Raw genomic sequence first — 15,327 nt, 5'->3', positions numbered from 1 at the left:
TTAATTCAAATTGATTGAATATGTAGAATACTTAATGTATTAAAAGAAATTAAAAATAGTTACAGATTTAAAATTTATTTTAAAGTTGAATTTAGTATAGAATATCTCTGATCATAACTAAAGAATTATAATAATCTGTTTGCTTCTAAATTACATGGTATCAGACTTTTTAATTCTCTTCATCAATATAAATAATAAATTAAAATTAAATCAAATATTTTTTTATAATATTATTTCAACTCCAAATATTTGATTAATAACTTATAAATTCAATGATCTATTAAAATATGAAATTCACAACTTTAAGATAACCAAACTTAATTATTATTTATTTAAACTTGAACTGAATCTAAAGTTTAATCAAATTACAAATTAATCGTCAAATTAACATAAATGACTCATAGCCTTAAAGCGAGATCAACTCTATTATCAATTTAAACAGTATCTCTTCACTTTTACTTCATATAAGATCACATGATTCAGTTGACTTGTATGATAATGCCTTGCCTTCAATATATTTTTTTGAACAAAGGCAATTACCAACTTAAAATTTCATTAGATCCACAAAATGTATTGAGGCGAGAATTTGCCATGATTTATGTAATGACAGACAGATAATATAGGCATAGGAATATTAAATAGCCACATGTTTACATTTCAAATCAAAAGTATTTACAAGTAGATAGTATCAAGTATCCCTTTGTTTGAAGTATTAGCAAGACGGTGGGCTAATATTTTATTACAGAAGTGCCAAAATCTGACGCCCTCCGACCTGCTATATCTCTATTCATTTGATTTCATTGACCAAAGACATAACAGTGTAGATACTGCATGGGCTCAATTCTATTTATATTTGTGAACTAAAGAAGATACAAAACACCCATTGAGAAGCAAAGAATGGCCAAGGCATCTGCAGCTTTGGATTTCATTGTATTGTTATACATATGGGTGTATTGTATGCAATTTACTGTGTATGGTAGCAGCCATTATCATGGCTTTTTAGGTTCAAGGAAGTTGAGCGCTGTAACTAGCGTGGAGAAAGTGTTATGCCTGCCTGCAAGTAAAGGAAAATGCTACAGAAAAATTGTTAGTTGTCCCGTAGAATGCCCACAGAGAAAGCCTGTGGATCCAAAGGCTAAGGCGTGCTTTGTTGATTGTAGCCCAAAATGTGAAGCAACATGTAAAAGTGAGTCTCCCCAACTCCTCCACAAAGAAGATTTTTTCTGGTACCAAAACATTGCGATTGTTTTTCATGGGTTCTGATTTGCAGATCATATATCTATAAATCATTTGTATTTCTATTATGTTCTCCTTTTCAAAACAGATATTACAAACCACATTGTTCTGTTCATTTTTATTTACACGTTTATGAATATTTCAGGCCAAACTTTTAGATCCCTGCAGCCTACTCTGTTCCCTAGAAGAGAGGTTAAAAGCTAGACCTAAAATGTGGGTGTAGAAACAAGATGAACACAGCTATTTCCAAATTTCTTTTGAAAAATAAAATAGCGGGTGGATACAACATGGCGATTTCTAAGGTATACAAAGGAGGAAAGCTTGATGTTGGCTTGCATATGCATCTTGTTTTTGTAAACATATAAAGACTGACTTGCATATTGAATACGCATTCTCCTATTTTCCCTTTAAAGTCCATGATCTCTGTGACTATTAACTAGTTCTGTTTTCAGTCCTTGGACCTTGGCGGTCAACTAATCTTTTTCATGCTTCCATGACTTTTTTTTCTCTTTTCAAAGATTTTACATCAGTTCCAAGAGCTATTCGACATGAGAGTATGATCGTTAGGCTGAAACCTCTTCTGCTAAGAGTGAACAATAACTAAAAGGCATTCATTCTGTCAAAATTGTCCAATATGGGATTCAAACATCATTCTAGCTTAAATAGGTGTCATCAGATATTATATGTGAAAAAAAAAGTTTGAGACCTCTCTCTTAGGTTTAGTTTGCTGTCATTAGATTCCCAGGTTGCTATTGAAAAGCTCAACTGTCACCATAATTACAATGAATTGTTGGATTATTATGTACTTATATATATGGAACCGTCTTTGATAAGTTATATGGATGGTGAGTCATGGAGCATTCTTTCCTCGGCTGTTCTGTTCTGTTTTGATTCTCTGATCATGTTCTTAGTTCTTAATTACTCATTGTACTAAAAAATTTAATAAAACACTTAATTTTTGATAAAACACTCCAACATTTTCAAAAACTTCATACAGAAATCATTGTGTTGTCCCTTAATGATCGCAGTCCCAACTAACCAATTCTGCTTTCAGTCCATAGCAAGTTATTTCTGGACTTTTGGAGTTCAATAATCATTTTCAGGTCCGTAAGATATGCTTCAGTTTTTAAGATAGAAAGATGTTTTTAACAGTTTATAATATTGGGCAATCTCTATATGGGTTTATAGATGGCTTATGAAACTATTACATATTCTTGTTAGAAGTACATAAACCGTTCTGCAAATGAGGCATACATACCTTAGCTTCTAATAGATTTGATCTTGTAACCTCTCCGCACAAGTTCTCCACTATTAGACTGACTCAACATATAGAAGAAGAACTTTTAAACTAAAATCTCTTCAACTAAGAATCAAATAATAAAATATATCCTTATCCTTCCATTAGAATTGTCTTGAACGTTGGACGTGATTGAAACGCCATCCCTTAGATCCTTAACACTCAGAAGGTCTTGATCTCTAATGAATTCATTGTTGGAAAATTTGCTCCAGCTTAAACAGGTGTTATCAAGTATTGAACTTGTATGAAAAGAAAGAAAATATGCTCCAACTTAAACAGGTGTCATCGAGTATTGAACATGTATGAAAAGAAGCCGGAACCATGTCTATTAGGTTTAGTTTGCTGTGATTAGATATCCAGTAAGCTGTCATCATAGGTAGAATAATTATGATAAGTACTTATTATGTACTCACAAGTTAGCGTGTTTGATGAATTAAAAATATGTGACCGCGTTTGATGAAATATATGGTGATCCTGGAGCGATTTTCCCTCTGCTGTTCTGTTCTGGTTTGATTCTCAGTGCATATTCTTTATTCTTCACTACTCTTTGTACTTACATAACACACGACATTTTTAAAATCTTCATACAGAAATCGTTGTGTTGAATTTTGATGTTGGTGTCGTAAAAGCACATTAGCCTTATTGGCATTCTTAGAGATACATTTCCCTTGAAACACAACACGCCAAAATTAGAACAGTGTACCTTAAAAATTTTCTTACGGCTGAAAATTTTCCATACAATAGCATATATGGAAATCATCCTATTCTATATGCTTTGATTTGGAAAAGTTTTAAAGTCTAATTAATTTTTATTTTTTTTAAATTAGTCCACTTTGATACAATATCCTGATTTTCAGCTATCATAATGTACTGCATCTCACAAATAACTTATTCTATAAGATACAGAATTTCATTGTATGTATATGAATCTTGAGATCTAGAATATTTCTCTCTCTAATGTGTGCACTACCTTTTATCATTGGATGGCTGAGATTCTATTTGACCAGTGGTTAATGTGAATTGTATCTTTGACTCATTACTTGGGTAAGTAGAGCAGGGTTAATGATGTTTGTATGAGCTATTTTTTAACTTAACATTTTGAAGATGCAATTTTCTTTTTATTTGATTGTGCATAAGTTAACTTGTTCCTCTTTTTGTGTTTGTAACAGAACGAGTGCCTACCTGTAATGGATATGGATCTATATGTTATGATCCTCGTTTTGTTGGAGGTGATGGTGTCATGTTCTACTTTCATGGTTCTAAAGGGAAAACCTACTCCCTTGTCCATGATCAAGCATTCCACATCAATGGCCACCTAATCGGCACACGCCCAATTGGCAGGTCGCGTGACTATACGTGGATAGATTCTCTTGCCATACTCATCCCCTCACATACCCTCACAATCACCTCTACCAAGGCCTCCAAATGGGATGACAATGTTGATCACCTCTCCTTCTCATTTGACAAGCACCACATCACACTTGAAGAAACTCATGTGGCTGAATGGAGATCACTTGATGGGTCAGTACGAATAGAACGAACTTCAAAGAGTAATAGTGCAGTCATTTATGTGGAAGGAAAGGCAGAGATAAATGTGAAGGCAGAGCCAATCACTGAACATGATAACCGAGTGCACAGTTATCAAATTCCTCTTGATGATAGTTTTGTACACCTGGATATTCAATTTAATTTCTTTAATTTGTCTAGTGATGTTGAGGGTATTTTGGGTAAGACTTATAGGCCAGGGTATGTGAGCCCTGTGAAGAGGGGAGTACCAATGCCAATTATGGGAGGAGAAGACAGGTACAGGACTTCATCACTACTTTCTACAGACTGTCTTACATGTCATGGATTTGGATCATTGGAAAAACAATCTGCATCCCTCACTACAGAGGAATCAATAGCTGAGTGGTAAGTAATATGTGGGCTTAAGTTTGATTCATGGGTTTGGATACTAAAAATAACAATCTATTGCTTATGTGCCAAATGAATAAATGTGGAATAAATGCTGAAAACCCAGCTGAAGTCTTGATTTTATTATTCATTGGTTGTACTGCTCTTTTGAATTGGAATGCTTTTGAAATTGGATGGAAAGACAAATGTATTAAAGGACATAAAGCATCATAAGTTAGCTCGAAATTTCAAAACAGTGATATGTTAGAAAGAATCCGATGTTGAATTCATAATTAAATGACTTTATACCATCAGACATAAAAATTGATCTAGATTAGTTAGCAGTTAAAGGATTACTTGAAATTTTATTTGCAAAATTAAACGCAAAAGATCAAGATTTACCTGTAGCAACTACGGAGAGAACATTCCCAATGAAGGATAGAATCAGGTCGCCTCACTACCATGAAATAATCTATCCAATCTGGCAAACGCATTGCATTCTATAGTGACAACTCAAGGCAGAGATCCGTTTGACAAAATTCTTCAAATAAATGTGGTTTTTTCAACTAGCGTGATCGTAGGAAATGCAGAAAATGGACTTTTTAAAATAATTTTAGAAGATAGCAGTTTTCGGGCTTTTGATTGGTATTTCCAGCGCAGAGTTTAAAATAAATTTGTTGGTCGTAATACAAATGCAGTAGATAGGTTTTAAGCAAATTTCATGAACTCTGCCAATTTTTGCCATGCCCTAGCATGTGCAAAGCCAGATTCCACGATTTTTACCAGCATTTTTACTGCCTGTGCCAAAATAGGCATTATGAAATAGGGCTAGATGTTCATAATGTTAGTGTCACTCTAGTCACCGTTAACATGCACAGCACCAGTCCTTTCCGGATGATAGGATAGTTTTATCTAATTCCTTATGTTCTGCATTAACGAAGAACGAAAACTTGTATTCGATAAGTCTAATTAAGAACTGTTAGGTCAACTACTCGTACATTTCATTGAAGTTTTAGTTGCTCATGCACCCTTCATCGCTATTGTTCCGTGACCGATCGTTTTCATTGTATCAATCTGTACATTGCAACACATATTTATTGAATATTAGAGATGAAATTTTATTTTTGAATTGCTCTGTTTTGCTCCGCATATCCTACTCTTATTTCTTAGCTAGTATTATGCAATTTGAGTTGCAAATCTTTATGATCAGAGTGTAGGAGCTAGGAAAGAGAGTATTTTCTTGTTGTAGGCATTGAAAATCAGATTTGTTGGACAAAATGGAATTTCCAACTTCTGTTTTTCTTACTCCATACAGCTATTTCAACAAAAGCCTAAGATTCAGCTTTAACTTAAGAAGTAAAGGCTTGTATCGAATAGTTATGAAAACAAAGAGTGAACCAAATTCAGCCGTTGAAAAGTCTAAATACTTCAATCATATAGATGAGACTTTTGGTCTTTTGCGTTTATCCATGTCTCCAGAATAATTGTTTCATGTCAAAGTATGCACAACCCCAAACCAAGTTTTAACTATGTTGGAGATATTTTTTGGAAATCAAGATGAGAAGTGAGACCACATCCTTGAAAATGAGCTCAACTTATTAGATCCAAGTGTCTTGCATCTCATCTTGCTTCCCAAAAAGAGTCTCTAAGATAATTCAAACTTGGTCTCGAATTGTATATGCTTTGATATAAAACAATAACATAAAAGACAAAGCCTTGTCCATGTGACTGAAGTATTTAGACTTTTCAACAGCTGAATTGGGTTCAACCTCTGTTGGCATTGACTATTCGATGCAAGCCTTTACTTCTAAGCTCAAACTAAATCTTAAGCTTCCATTCAAAATAGTTGTATGGAGTAAGAAAAACAAAGACTGAAAATTCCATTCTGTCCAACAAATCTGATCTTCAATGCCAACAACAAAAAAATACTCTCTTTCCTAGCTCCTAAACTATGATACCATGTAGAATTTTCGCAACTAACATTGCAAGATCTAACTAAGAAATAAGAATACAAAAAACACAGAACATAGCAAAATCAAGAATAAAATTTCATTTCTAATATTTAATAATTAGTATTTTATGATAGACTACATACTTTTGTAATTTCGTTAACTTATTATTAAAAGACTAATTACAATTTAATATTCTTCTTTTCTAGTTCAAAAATAATAATTCTAAAATTTACATGTCAAATTTTTTAATTATAGAATTATCAAAATTATTTACAAGTAATAATTGACTAACAGATTTGAAGTCCTATACACAAATTTCATAGAAATAATTCGTTATTCATAATGGTAATGCTCATTTAAATGGGAATGCTATTGAGACTGGATGGAAAAACAAATGTATCAAGGACATAAAGTATCATTAGCATGAAACTTGAACAAAGTGATATGATATAAAGAATCTGATATTAAATTCATAATTAGATGAATTTACACCATCAGACGTAAAACTTGATCTAGATTAGTTAGCAGTTAACAGATTACTTGAAATTAAATATATATGATCAATCATTTACCTCTGGCAACTATGGAAAGAATATTTCCAATGCAGGGTAGAATCTGGTCGCCTCAGTACTATGAAATAATCTATCCAATCTCGTAAACGCATTGCATTCTACAGTAACAAAACGGAGATCTGATTGCACAGAATGCTTCAAAGAAATGTGGTCTATTAGTCTGCTGTGATCGCAGGAAATGCAGAAAATTGACTTGTGTAAACGATTTTAGAAAATTTCAAGCAGTTTTCGGGCTTTTGAATGGTATTTATAGAGCATAGTTTAAAACAAACTTGTTGATATGGCATTTAGAAACGTAATACAAATGCAATGGGTTGGTTTTAAGCAAATTCCCTGAACCCTGCCAATTTTTGCCATACCCTAGCAGGTGCAAAGCCAGATTCCAGGATTTTTACCCGCATTCTTCCCGCCTGTGCCAAAGAGGGTATTTTGAAATAGGGTTAGACGTTCGTAAAAGCAGGTAGGAAGGACGTTTTGTGTCTAATATAACAGTTGGAGATTTTCTGTCTGCGGAATATCGAGGCGCAGACCATGCATGCGAACTGCTTGACAGAATGTTGAAAGAAATATGTTCTTTTGAAACGCAATTATTGCAAGAAATGTAAAAAAATGAATTTGATAAATGAGATTGGAAATATTTCAGTCAGAGAGTTGATAGATACAAAACTTATCTTCGCAAAAACAATCAGTTTCTGCTTACCTGTGCTGCAATGGATTTACAGATAGATAGGCTCGAAGTTAAAGTTAGGAAGCCTTCCCAAACCCCTGTAAGCAAAGTAAGGGACAAAAAACAGTATTTTATTTGATACCCCTCTATAACTAGGGGAGAGGGATCGGTAGTCGAGATGGGATTCTTTGAAAAGTCAATAAAAATATTAAATAGGACTTAGCAGCTAAACGAGTAAGGACGCTGATAGTGGCAAAAAGTGGAAGTCTAGATAAGATGGTTTTCCATGTATGTTTGTGTCAAATATTTAATAAGGAATGAAATGGATATAAACAATGAAAAATAAATCAAATATTGTTAATTTGATATAGCTAATTATTAAATCCAAGATATTTACACTCTTATTCCTAAATTCATATAAGAAATGTAGAAGACGAAAATAAAAATCTAAGATAGAAATTATCCATTGATTACATGGGTTACTTTATTGATACTTTTAAATCTAAAGTCTTATTTAGACACACTTCTTATTAGATGTTGAGGGTGCCTATTGTGAGAATGAGAAAACCTTCAATTGTTTTCTTGAAATTTCTTTTTATTGTATGGTCAAACTTTGCATGTTCATGATTTTTTTTCCAAATAAATCAGAAACTAGCATTACATGCTTTTGTGCTTGCAACAATAAGCTCATAAGTGCTCAATAATAAAATTATTTTTTAAAATATAATCTTATATGAACAAATTAGATTATTAATAATTTTTACTTTAAATAACATAATATTTACTAAAATCTTTTTAAATAGATTAATAAGTATTATTTATTTAAATTCAATTTCAAATATGAAAAAAATCATTTAAAAAAACTCCATCAAAAAATCTATTATCAAAAATTAATAAGAGAAATATTTAAAAATAGTATGAAAAACTAAGGATGTTTGTAACAAATATTATATTGATTAAATAAATTATAGAAACTAAAAATTAATATTTAAAGAAAAATTAAACTAATATTTTAAAAAATTAAAATAATTTAATAACTAAAACCTAAATCAATTTTAAAAATCAAAAGTATATTCAAGTCTTGCTTAAGGATTCATTTGCTCGAATTGATATCAATGGTTTTCTTTCTAATCCTATACCTTTGTCCCGATCCATTCGACGAGGATGTCCCCTTGCTCCTACTCTTTTTGTCATCGCTTCTGATGCCTTGTACTATATCCTTAGAGACAACACTATTTCTCCCAAAGTTAATGGGATTTCTCTCCCTGATAAGTCTGAGCTTATTAATATCCAGTTTGCGGATGATACTTCCCTTTTCCTTGAACTATCTTGTAGTAATATTCAGCATCTTAATCTTAAACTTGACATGTTTGAGACCATTTCTGGAGCTCGCATTTCCAAATCCAAATCTATTATGCTTGGTTGGAAAGAGGAGCCTCCTGATTGGTTTCTCCAGTTTGGATACTCATGGGGTGGACCTAATAAGCTTGTCAGATATTTGGGGATTTCCTTTTCCATCTCCCCATCTCTCAAAGACATGTGGATTTGGATTAAGGATAAAATTGTTAAGAAGCTCTACAAGTGGGATAACAGGGTGTTGTCATTTGCTGGTAGAGTGCAGGTGTGTCAGAAAATCTTGTCATCCTATAGTATATACTACTCCTTTGTCTGGATGTTTAGTAACTACCAAGTGTTTGAGATTCAAAAAGCCATTAGGAGTTTCTTATGGTCTGATGGCAAAGGTCATAGGAAGAAACATGTTGTTAAATGGAGTTGGTGTCATGTTGCCAAGAACTCTGGTGGCTTAGGCCTAATTGACCTTAGGATCCAAGGAATTTCCCTTGCTGCTAAGTGGATCTTCCAGGCTCTTGATGGTCAGGAACCCTGGAAGATTCTTCTTAGAAACAACATTCAGTCTGGTTATCCTAAGCAGGCCAAACATTGGGAAAACCTTCCTTTTACTGATCTGGTTGCTGGGTCATTCCATGTCTCTGTCCAAGGTTCCATGGTTTTCAAGTCCATCTGGAAAGCTTGGGAGCTTGTGAGGGGTTTCATCTATAATTCCAACTTTGCCACTAATAACTCTATTCATGGTGAGCATTCTATATGGTGGAATCTGCATCATAATGGTAAGCCTCTTGCCATGCCTCAAGGTTGTTCTGCAAAATTTTGGAACAACCTTGGCATCCAGAGCTTTATTGACATTTTGGAGAATGATAACCTTGTTAGTTGGCAGGATATTAGAATCAAGTTCGATCTTCCTATCTCCCATAAACGTACATATAATATGGTTGTCAATGCCTACCGCACTCTTAATATTCCTTGCAAGTGTGATGTGGACTCTCATAGATTTCTAAATTTCCGTTGGGATGATGGATCTCTCCTACATAAAATTAAAGCTAAAGATATATATAAGGTTCTCAATAAAGACAACTTTGTTATTTCTCACCTTAATACCACTTAGTATATGAACTTGAACTCTCTTGAATGGCAAAAAATTCTTGACAGATTTTGGAAATCACATATTCTCCCGAAAATCTTGTAACATTTTAAATGGCAGCTCCTTCTCGATAGACTTCCTATTAAAAATCATGTTGGTGATGCTGAACTTTGTACTATATGTAGGGTTCCTAAAAATTTAAGGCATATATTCTTTACTTGTCAATTTGCTAGGATTATATGGAAGTTTTTTGAAATTTCTATAGCTGATCATGTTCCTATTTTAGATACCATTCTTGGCAACTTATTTGGTCTTAAAAAGGATGCTAATTTTTTCTGGAACATTCTATCCTCTCACATTCTTTGGTTTATTTGGAAATGTAGAAATGAGGACAAATTTCAAGATATTGGTAGATCCCTTACTTTGTTTCATTTGAAACTCATCCATTTTAAGATTGTCTCACAGATTTGTTGCATTATGAAGCTCGAGATGAACAAGCTAAAAAGATTCCTCCATGATGGGCTCGCTACGATATTCATTTATGAGATGAAGCATGGGATGGAATTGGCCAGCATTCTTGATAACGAAACTGCTTTTGGAAAAGCTCTTAAGGAGCTGCTCAAGGAAATACATGAGAACAAAGGCCCCTTTTCTGATGAACATGACTTCTTTGCTCACACTTTCGAGCGGAAGAAAGTCATGTGGATGGAAGGAGAGCTGGGATGGACAACTTGGTTCGATGATCATGATGATGTTTTGGAATAGCTTTTCTATCTCCTCTTTTTGTTATCTTGCTAGAACTACTACTTAATGTGTTAGTTGGCTATTTCTAGCTGATTGTTGGACTTTGATCTAGGTGGTTGAGGCTTGCCTCCTCCCCTCTTTTGATACTATACCTCTTTTTTGTTCTCTTGACTATTTAATTTAAAAAAATCAAAAGTTAAATAAATAGAGATCATGAGCTAAGCTAATGTGATCACAAGTAATTTTTTTAAAATAAATAAGAAAATAATAATAATAGTTAAAAGTGGAGAGTTAAAATATAATTTTATATGAACAAATTAGATTATTAATAATTTTCAATTTAAATATCACAATATTTACTAATTTTTTAAAAATAGATTAATAAATACTATTTTATTTAAATTGAATTTATCAAATATGAAAAACATAATCATTTAACAAAACCCTATCAAAAAATCTATTATGAAAAATTAATAAGAGATACAAAAAAGAAAAAAAGAAAAAAAGAAAAAATGGCAATGTCTCTAACAAATATATATTTTATTGATTAAATAAATTATAAAACTAAACTAATAAAAAAAAAAAATTTAAGTAATTTAAAAACTAAACTCTAAATCAATTTTAAAAATCAAAAGTTAAATAAATAAAGATCACAACATAAGCTAATGTGGGGATCACAAGTATTTTTTTTTTAAAATAGAAAAAGAAAAACGATAGTTAAAAGTGAAGATAACAATTAATAAATATCAAAACAAGAGTTAAAAGTGGAGTTAGATAAAAATTGACCTGTAAATAAATAACAGGAAGGATTTATTGTCAAAAAATCAATTTCTTTATTTTTATTAATTAACAAATCAAATCAGTGGTGGTAACCAAGTTTCATTAGGCTAGAATTAATATAATTGCAATTCAAGCTATGTAGACAAAGTATGCTACCAATAGTTTCTCCACATTAGTTCCATTCAACATAAACACAATGTAATACACATCAAACACAATAGAAATACGGTAAACACTGACGTTAATAGCTCACATTGGATATATGAAAATATGCCTCAACCAACAAACTTCATCACATCACAAGGAGCATCTTTTCACCATACTTATAACACACTAACTTTATACATTAGGAATAGATCATATTGAAATACCCAAATGTAGCCAATTTAAAAATTGATGAAGCAAACACACAATGTCATATATATTAAGTGAAAGCATGATACTTTGTACCTCTTTGCTCTATAGCGAGAGCTATTGCAATTGAGACTTTTTTTTTCCTTCTGATAATGATATATGAATTGTTGTTCATTCTTGAATATCATTCAAAGGAGAATGGTGGCTCTATAAAAAGGTTGTCTAGTGATTTAATTCTTCATATAGTTGTAAAAGTCAAACCCTACATTCTATCATACAAATATCAATTGTTATTTTTTGAAGTGTCAATCCTTGGGATTTATGTATGGTGAGTGCTCGTGATATGGGTGGTGGTATTTTCTATGATTACCGAACATTATAGGTTTTATAGGTAAACATTTTGGGTAATCTTGGTCCCAAGGTGGGCCATTGTAATTATCAAATTGGACAACCACATATAGAGGTAGTTCTAGAGTTTTACAACCTAATGTATACATAATATCTACCACCTCCCCAAGAGATCCATTTACAAGGCATGTTTGAATCCAAAGGTTTGTCATTAACATGTTTTTCATTAGCCTTTTCAAAGAAAGAGTTCTTTTAGAATATCAAGGTTTGGTTGTAGGTGGATTTTCACTGCAATAGTAAGTGCAATGGGAAGATTGAGTAATTAAAGCTCTCTTTTTTGCGCATTAGGTCATTTAGTATCAGCAACACTAAATGTGAAGAAAAGAGTAGGGGTTCCTATCTAGTTGATCATATTTTAAAGTTCTATGCACAAGTTCCCCTCAAGGAAGATCCAAAGTGCATCAATTCTTCCACCATCTAAGTGTTGGGCAATTGTTGTATGTGCAAGTGAAGGTTTTCAATGGTAGTTGGGATGTGATCATCTAGATTTTTCTTGACAAACACAGAAGAGAGTCCCTAACTTTGATGTCTCATCATTAGATTTAGAAAAAATAGAGGAATCTTGGGTGGCTCCCAAATATATTATCATGGTATCTCATTAAGTGAAATACATATTCATGCATCTTGACTTGTCGATAGCAAGTTTGCATTGGTTTAATACAATACCACTTGGGAAGAGTGAGGGAAAATCCAAATTCAGAAATGCCTCAATATTTTAAATTCATTTATTAGAGAAGGATCAAGCTCTGGACAATGAATAAGGGTGTCATTTGAATATGAAATTTACAATTTTTCTCTAATGACATCTATCTCACATTGTCTATTTGGTAAGTTATACATAAATGATGATAAGTATGTTATGTCATTTTCATTTTCATCATCACCACATGTACATTCAAATTGAGTTGGGAGCTCATGTTCACTGTATACATCAATAGTATGAAGCATGCTTGAAATATTTATACTTATATATGGGAGTTGTTGTAGACATTCAATGTCTATTAGAACATCCTTATAATATGGGTCATATTTAATCTTATATTTTAGTGCAGCACAAACATGACCCCTACTTACATATTAATCATTGTAAGTTCCATGAGTGTCTAGTCTTCGAACTACTAAGACATTCAAATTTGTAACTTTGTGTGGGGGGTGTAAGAATTTGGTATAGCTATGATACCATAAAGAATTTTCCTTAGGGAAAAATGAAGCCAAGATCAAGAAGCAAAAAACTAGCACAATATGGACCAAATAATGTATGATCATTACAATATGAGAATGAATAATTAATTATCTTTGGCTATCAGATTATTCAATAATTGATAATTGATGAATGTACAAGTACACTAGGAGTGCCTGAATATAGAGGCCTCTAGAATGCTTCTAGAATGACTAGGAGTTAGCAATATGATAAGCCTCACAACTAAGCACATGTCCACCAAGAGTGGATTATCCTCCATTGAGCACAGGAATTAGTGTGATGATGAGAGGATAAGCCTAGATAGGTGTGTCATGTAAAATTATGTTGTAGACACCATGTGCTAAAATAGAGTTGCTAACTCTTGTGTTGTCAACATGACAACTCATATGAGTATGCATACTCCTAGGTGTCTAAATAATATATAATAAAATAATACATTTATCCTATGTAAACTTAAGTAAAGTGTAAATAATAATTATTTACACTAACAACCCTCCCCACCTTAAGTGCAACTTTGGGGAATGCATTTAAGCTCACAAAAGCTATGATGAAATGCATAATGGGTCCCAACTACTAGGCCATGTTAGGTACCCATGTACAATGCAATGCAATGAATGAAATCTCTCTAAAAATGGAGAAAGAGGGAAAACCTCATGGGAAAAACCCTCCCCCAAAAAGAGAGATAAGTACAATAAATGAAGATGCATGTATGGGTGGAGTAATCAAGACCCTCCCATTATGACATAGATCATGCATATACAATATCTCCAAATGATGAGTGCTTGAAGATAAAATGGAATCCAATGCCTGCAAACAACATTTCTCCCTTTAGGAAGAAGATACACCAAGTATAGGTGAAAATATGTTTCCCACAGTGGATAGGAAAATGGAAGAGGGATCCAGATGTACTATGGTATGGATGTTGCCTCTAAAGTCTACTCATATTTCGAAAAGTCCTTGATGAATGTAGATGCCACAAACCAATATGGTGAAGAAGGTAGAAAACAAGGTAACATGTCCATGCATGAAACTAAATCAACCTCCAAAGACGATGAAGCATCCTGATGGGAAGATGTAAGAAGAGAAGCAATGTAGCCTCCCCTCAATAATGTAGGCACACCCATGATAGAAGCTCCTCGATGACTGAAGAAGTTGCACCATGAAAACTGAATGAAGTTCCTCCTTGTAGGAAGAAATGGTGCCATAGGTGTAGTAGAGAATGCTCCCCAACTAGTAGGAAGAATCCTTAGAAGATATGATGTCTAAGGAATCTAGAATACAATCTCCAAAGATTGATATGTCTCCTCTGAAGTGAAAGAGTCCTTCTCCAACTATTGTACATAAATGTCCACAATCAAGTCAGTCTCAAAAGAAAGCTCAAGTGGTTGGGGGTCAAAGTGTTCCCTCACAACAAGTGAAGAAGTCTCCTCAACAAAGAGAAGATTGATGTCATAAATGATGTCTCCCACATCTTCAATGTTAGACTCCATAAATAGCACTGCAATTTTTAGAAGGAAGTCATCTCATGAAGATGAAATAGGAAGACATGGTAATTCTTGCTATAGTGAATCAAGAGCATTTGTGGTTGGAACTAGATTAGTGGAAGCAATAGGAGCATCAGGATGTGTGATCTCATTTGGAGTTGAAGGTACCATAATTGGAGTGACTAAAGATAGAATGTCCTCTGGAAATGGAGGAACTGTTGGATCTCCATATGCTTTCCAAAGAGCCATCCAAATGTCATAAGGATCATTAAACTTGTCAATAAATTTAAAGCACTCAA

The 15,327-nt window shown here is 33.1% G+C and overlaps 1 protein-coding gene and 1 long non-coding RNA gene across 2 annotated transcripts; one reads left to right on the top strand and one right to left on the bottom strand.

Moving 5' to 3' along the window:
- Positions 1-632: 632 nt before the first annotated feature.
- On the bottom strand, positions 633-8,811 carry LOC149528174 (uncharacterized). The gene is made up of 4 exons (XR_016358347.1): positions 8,800-8,811; positions 7,651-7,803; positions 6,951-7,360; positions 633-5,500 (listed from the first exon to the last, which is right to left on the bottom strand). It is a non-coding gene; the product is annotated as an uncharacterized LOC149528174 (long non-coding RNA).
- On the top strand, positions 898-4,575 carry LOC149528175 (uncharacterized). The gene is made up of 2 exons (XM_089810297.1): positions 898-1,186; positions 3,703-4,575. Exons 1-2 carry the CDS (start codon positions 898-900, stop codon positions 4,446-4,448), a joined length of 1,035 nt encoding a protein of 344 aa, XP_089666423.1. The 3' UTR covers positions 4,449-4,575.
- Positions 8,812-15,327: the final 6,516 nt, after the last annotated feature.

The sequence above is a fragment of the Cupressus sempervirens genome, chromosome 11 (genome assembly GCF_028749045.1).
Source record: "Cupressus sempervirens isolate cs-2001-9-10 chromosome 11, ASM2874904v1, whole genome shotgun sequence".
NCBI classification, from domain to species: Eukaryota; Viridiplantae; Streptophyta; class Pinopsida; order Cupressales; family Cupressaceae; genus Cupressus; species Cupressus sempervirens.
This window is presented reverse-complemented; position numbering and strand designations above follow the sequence as displayed.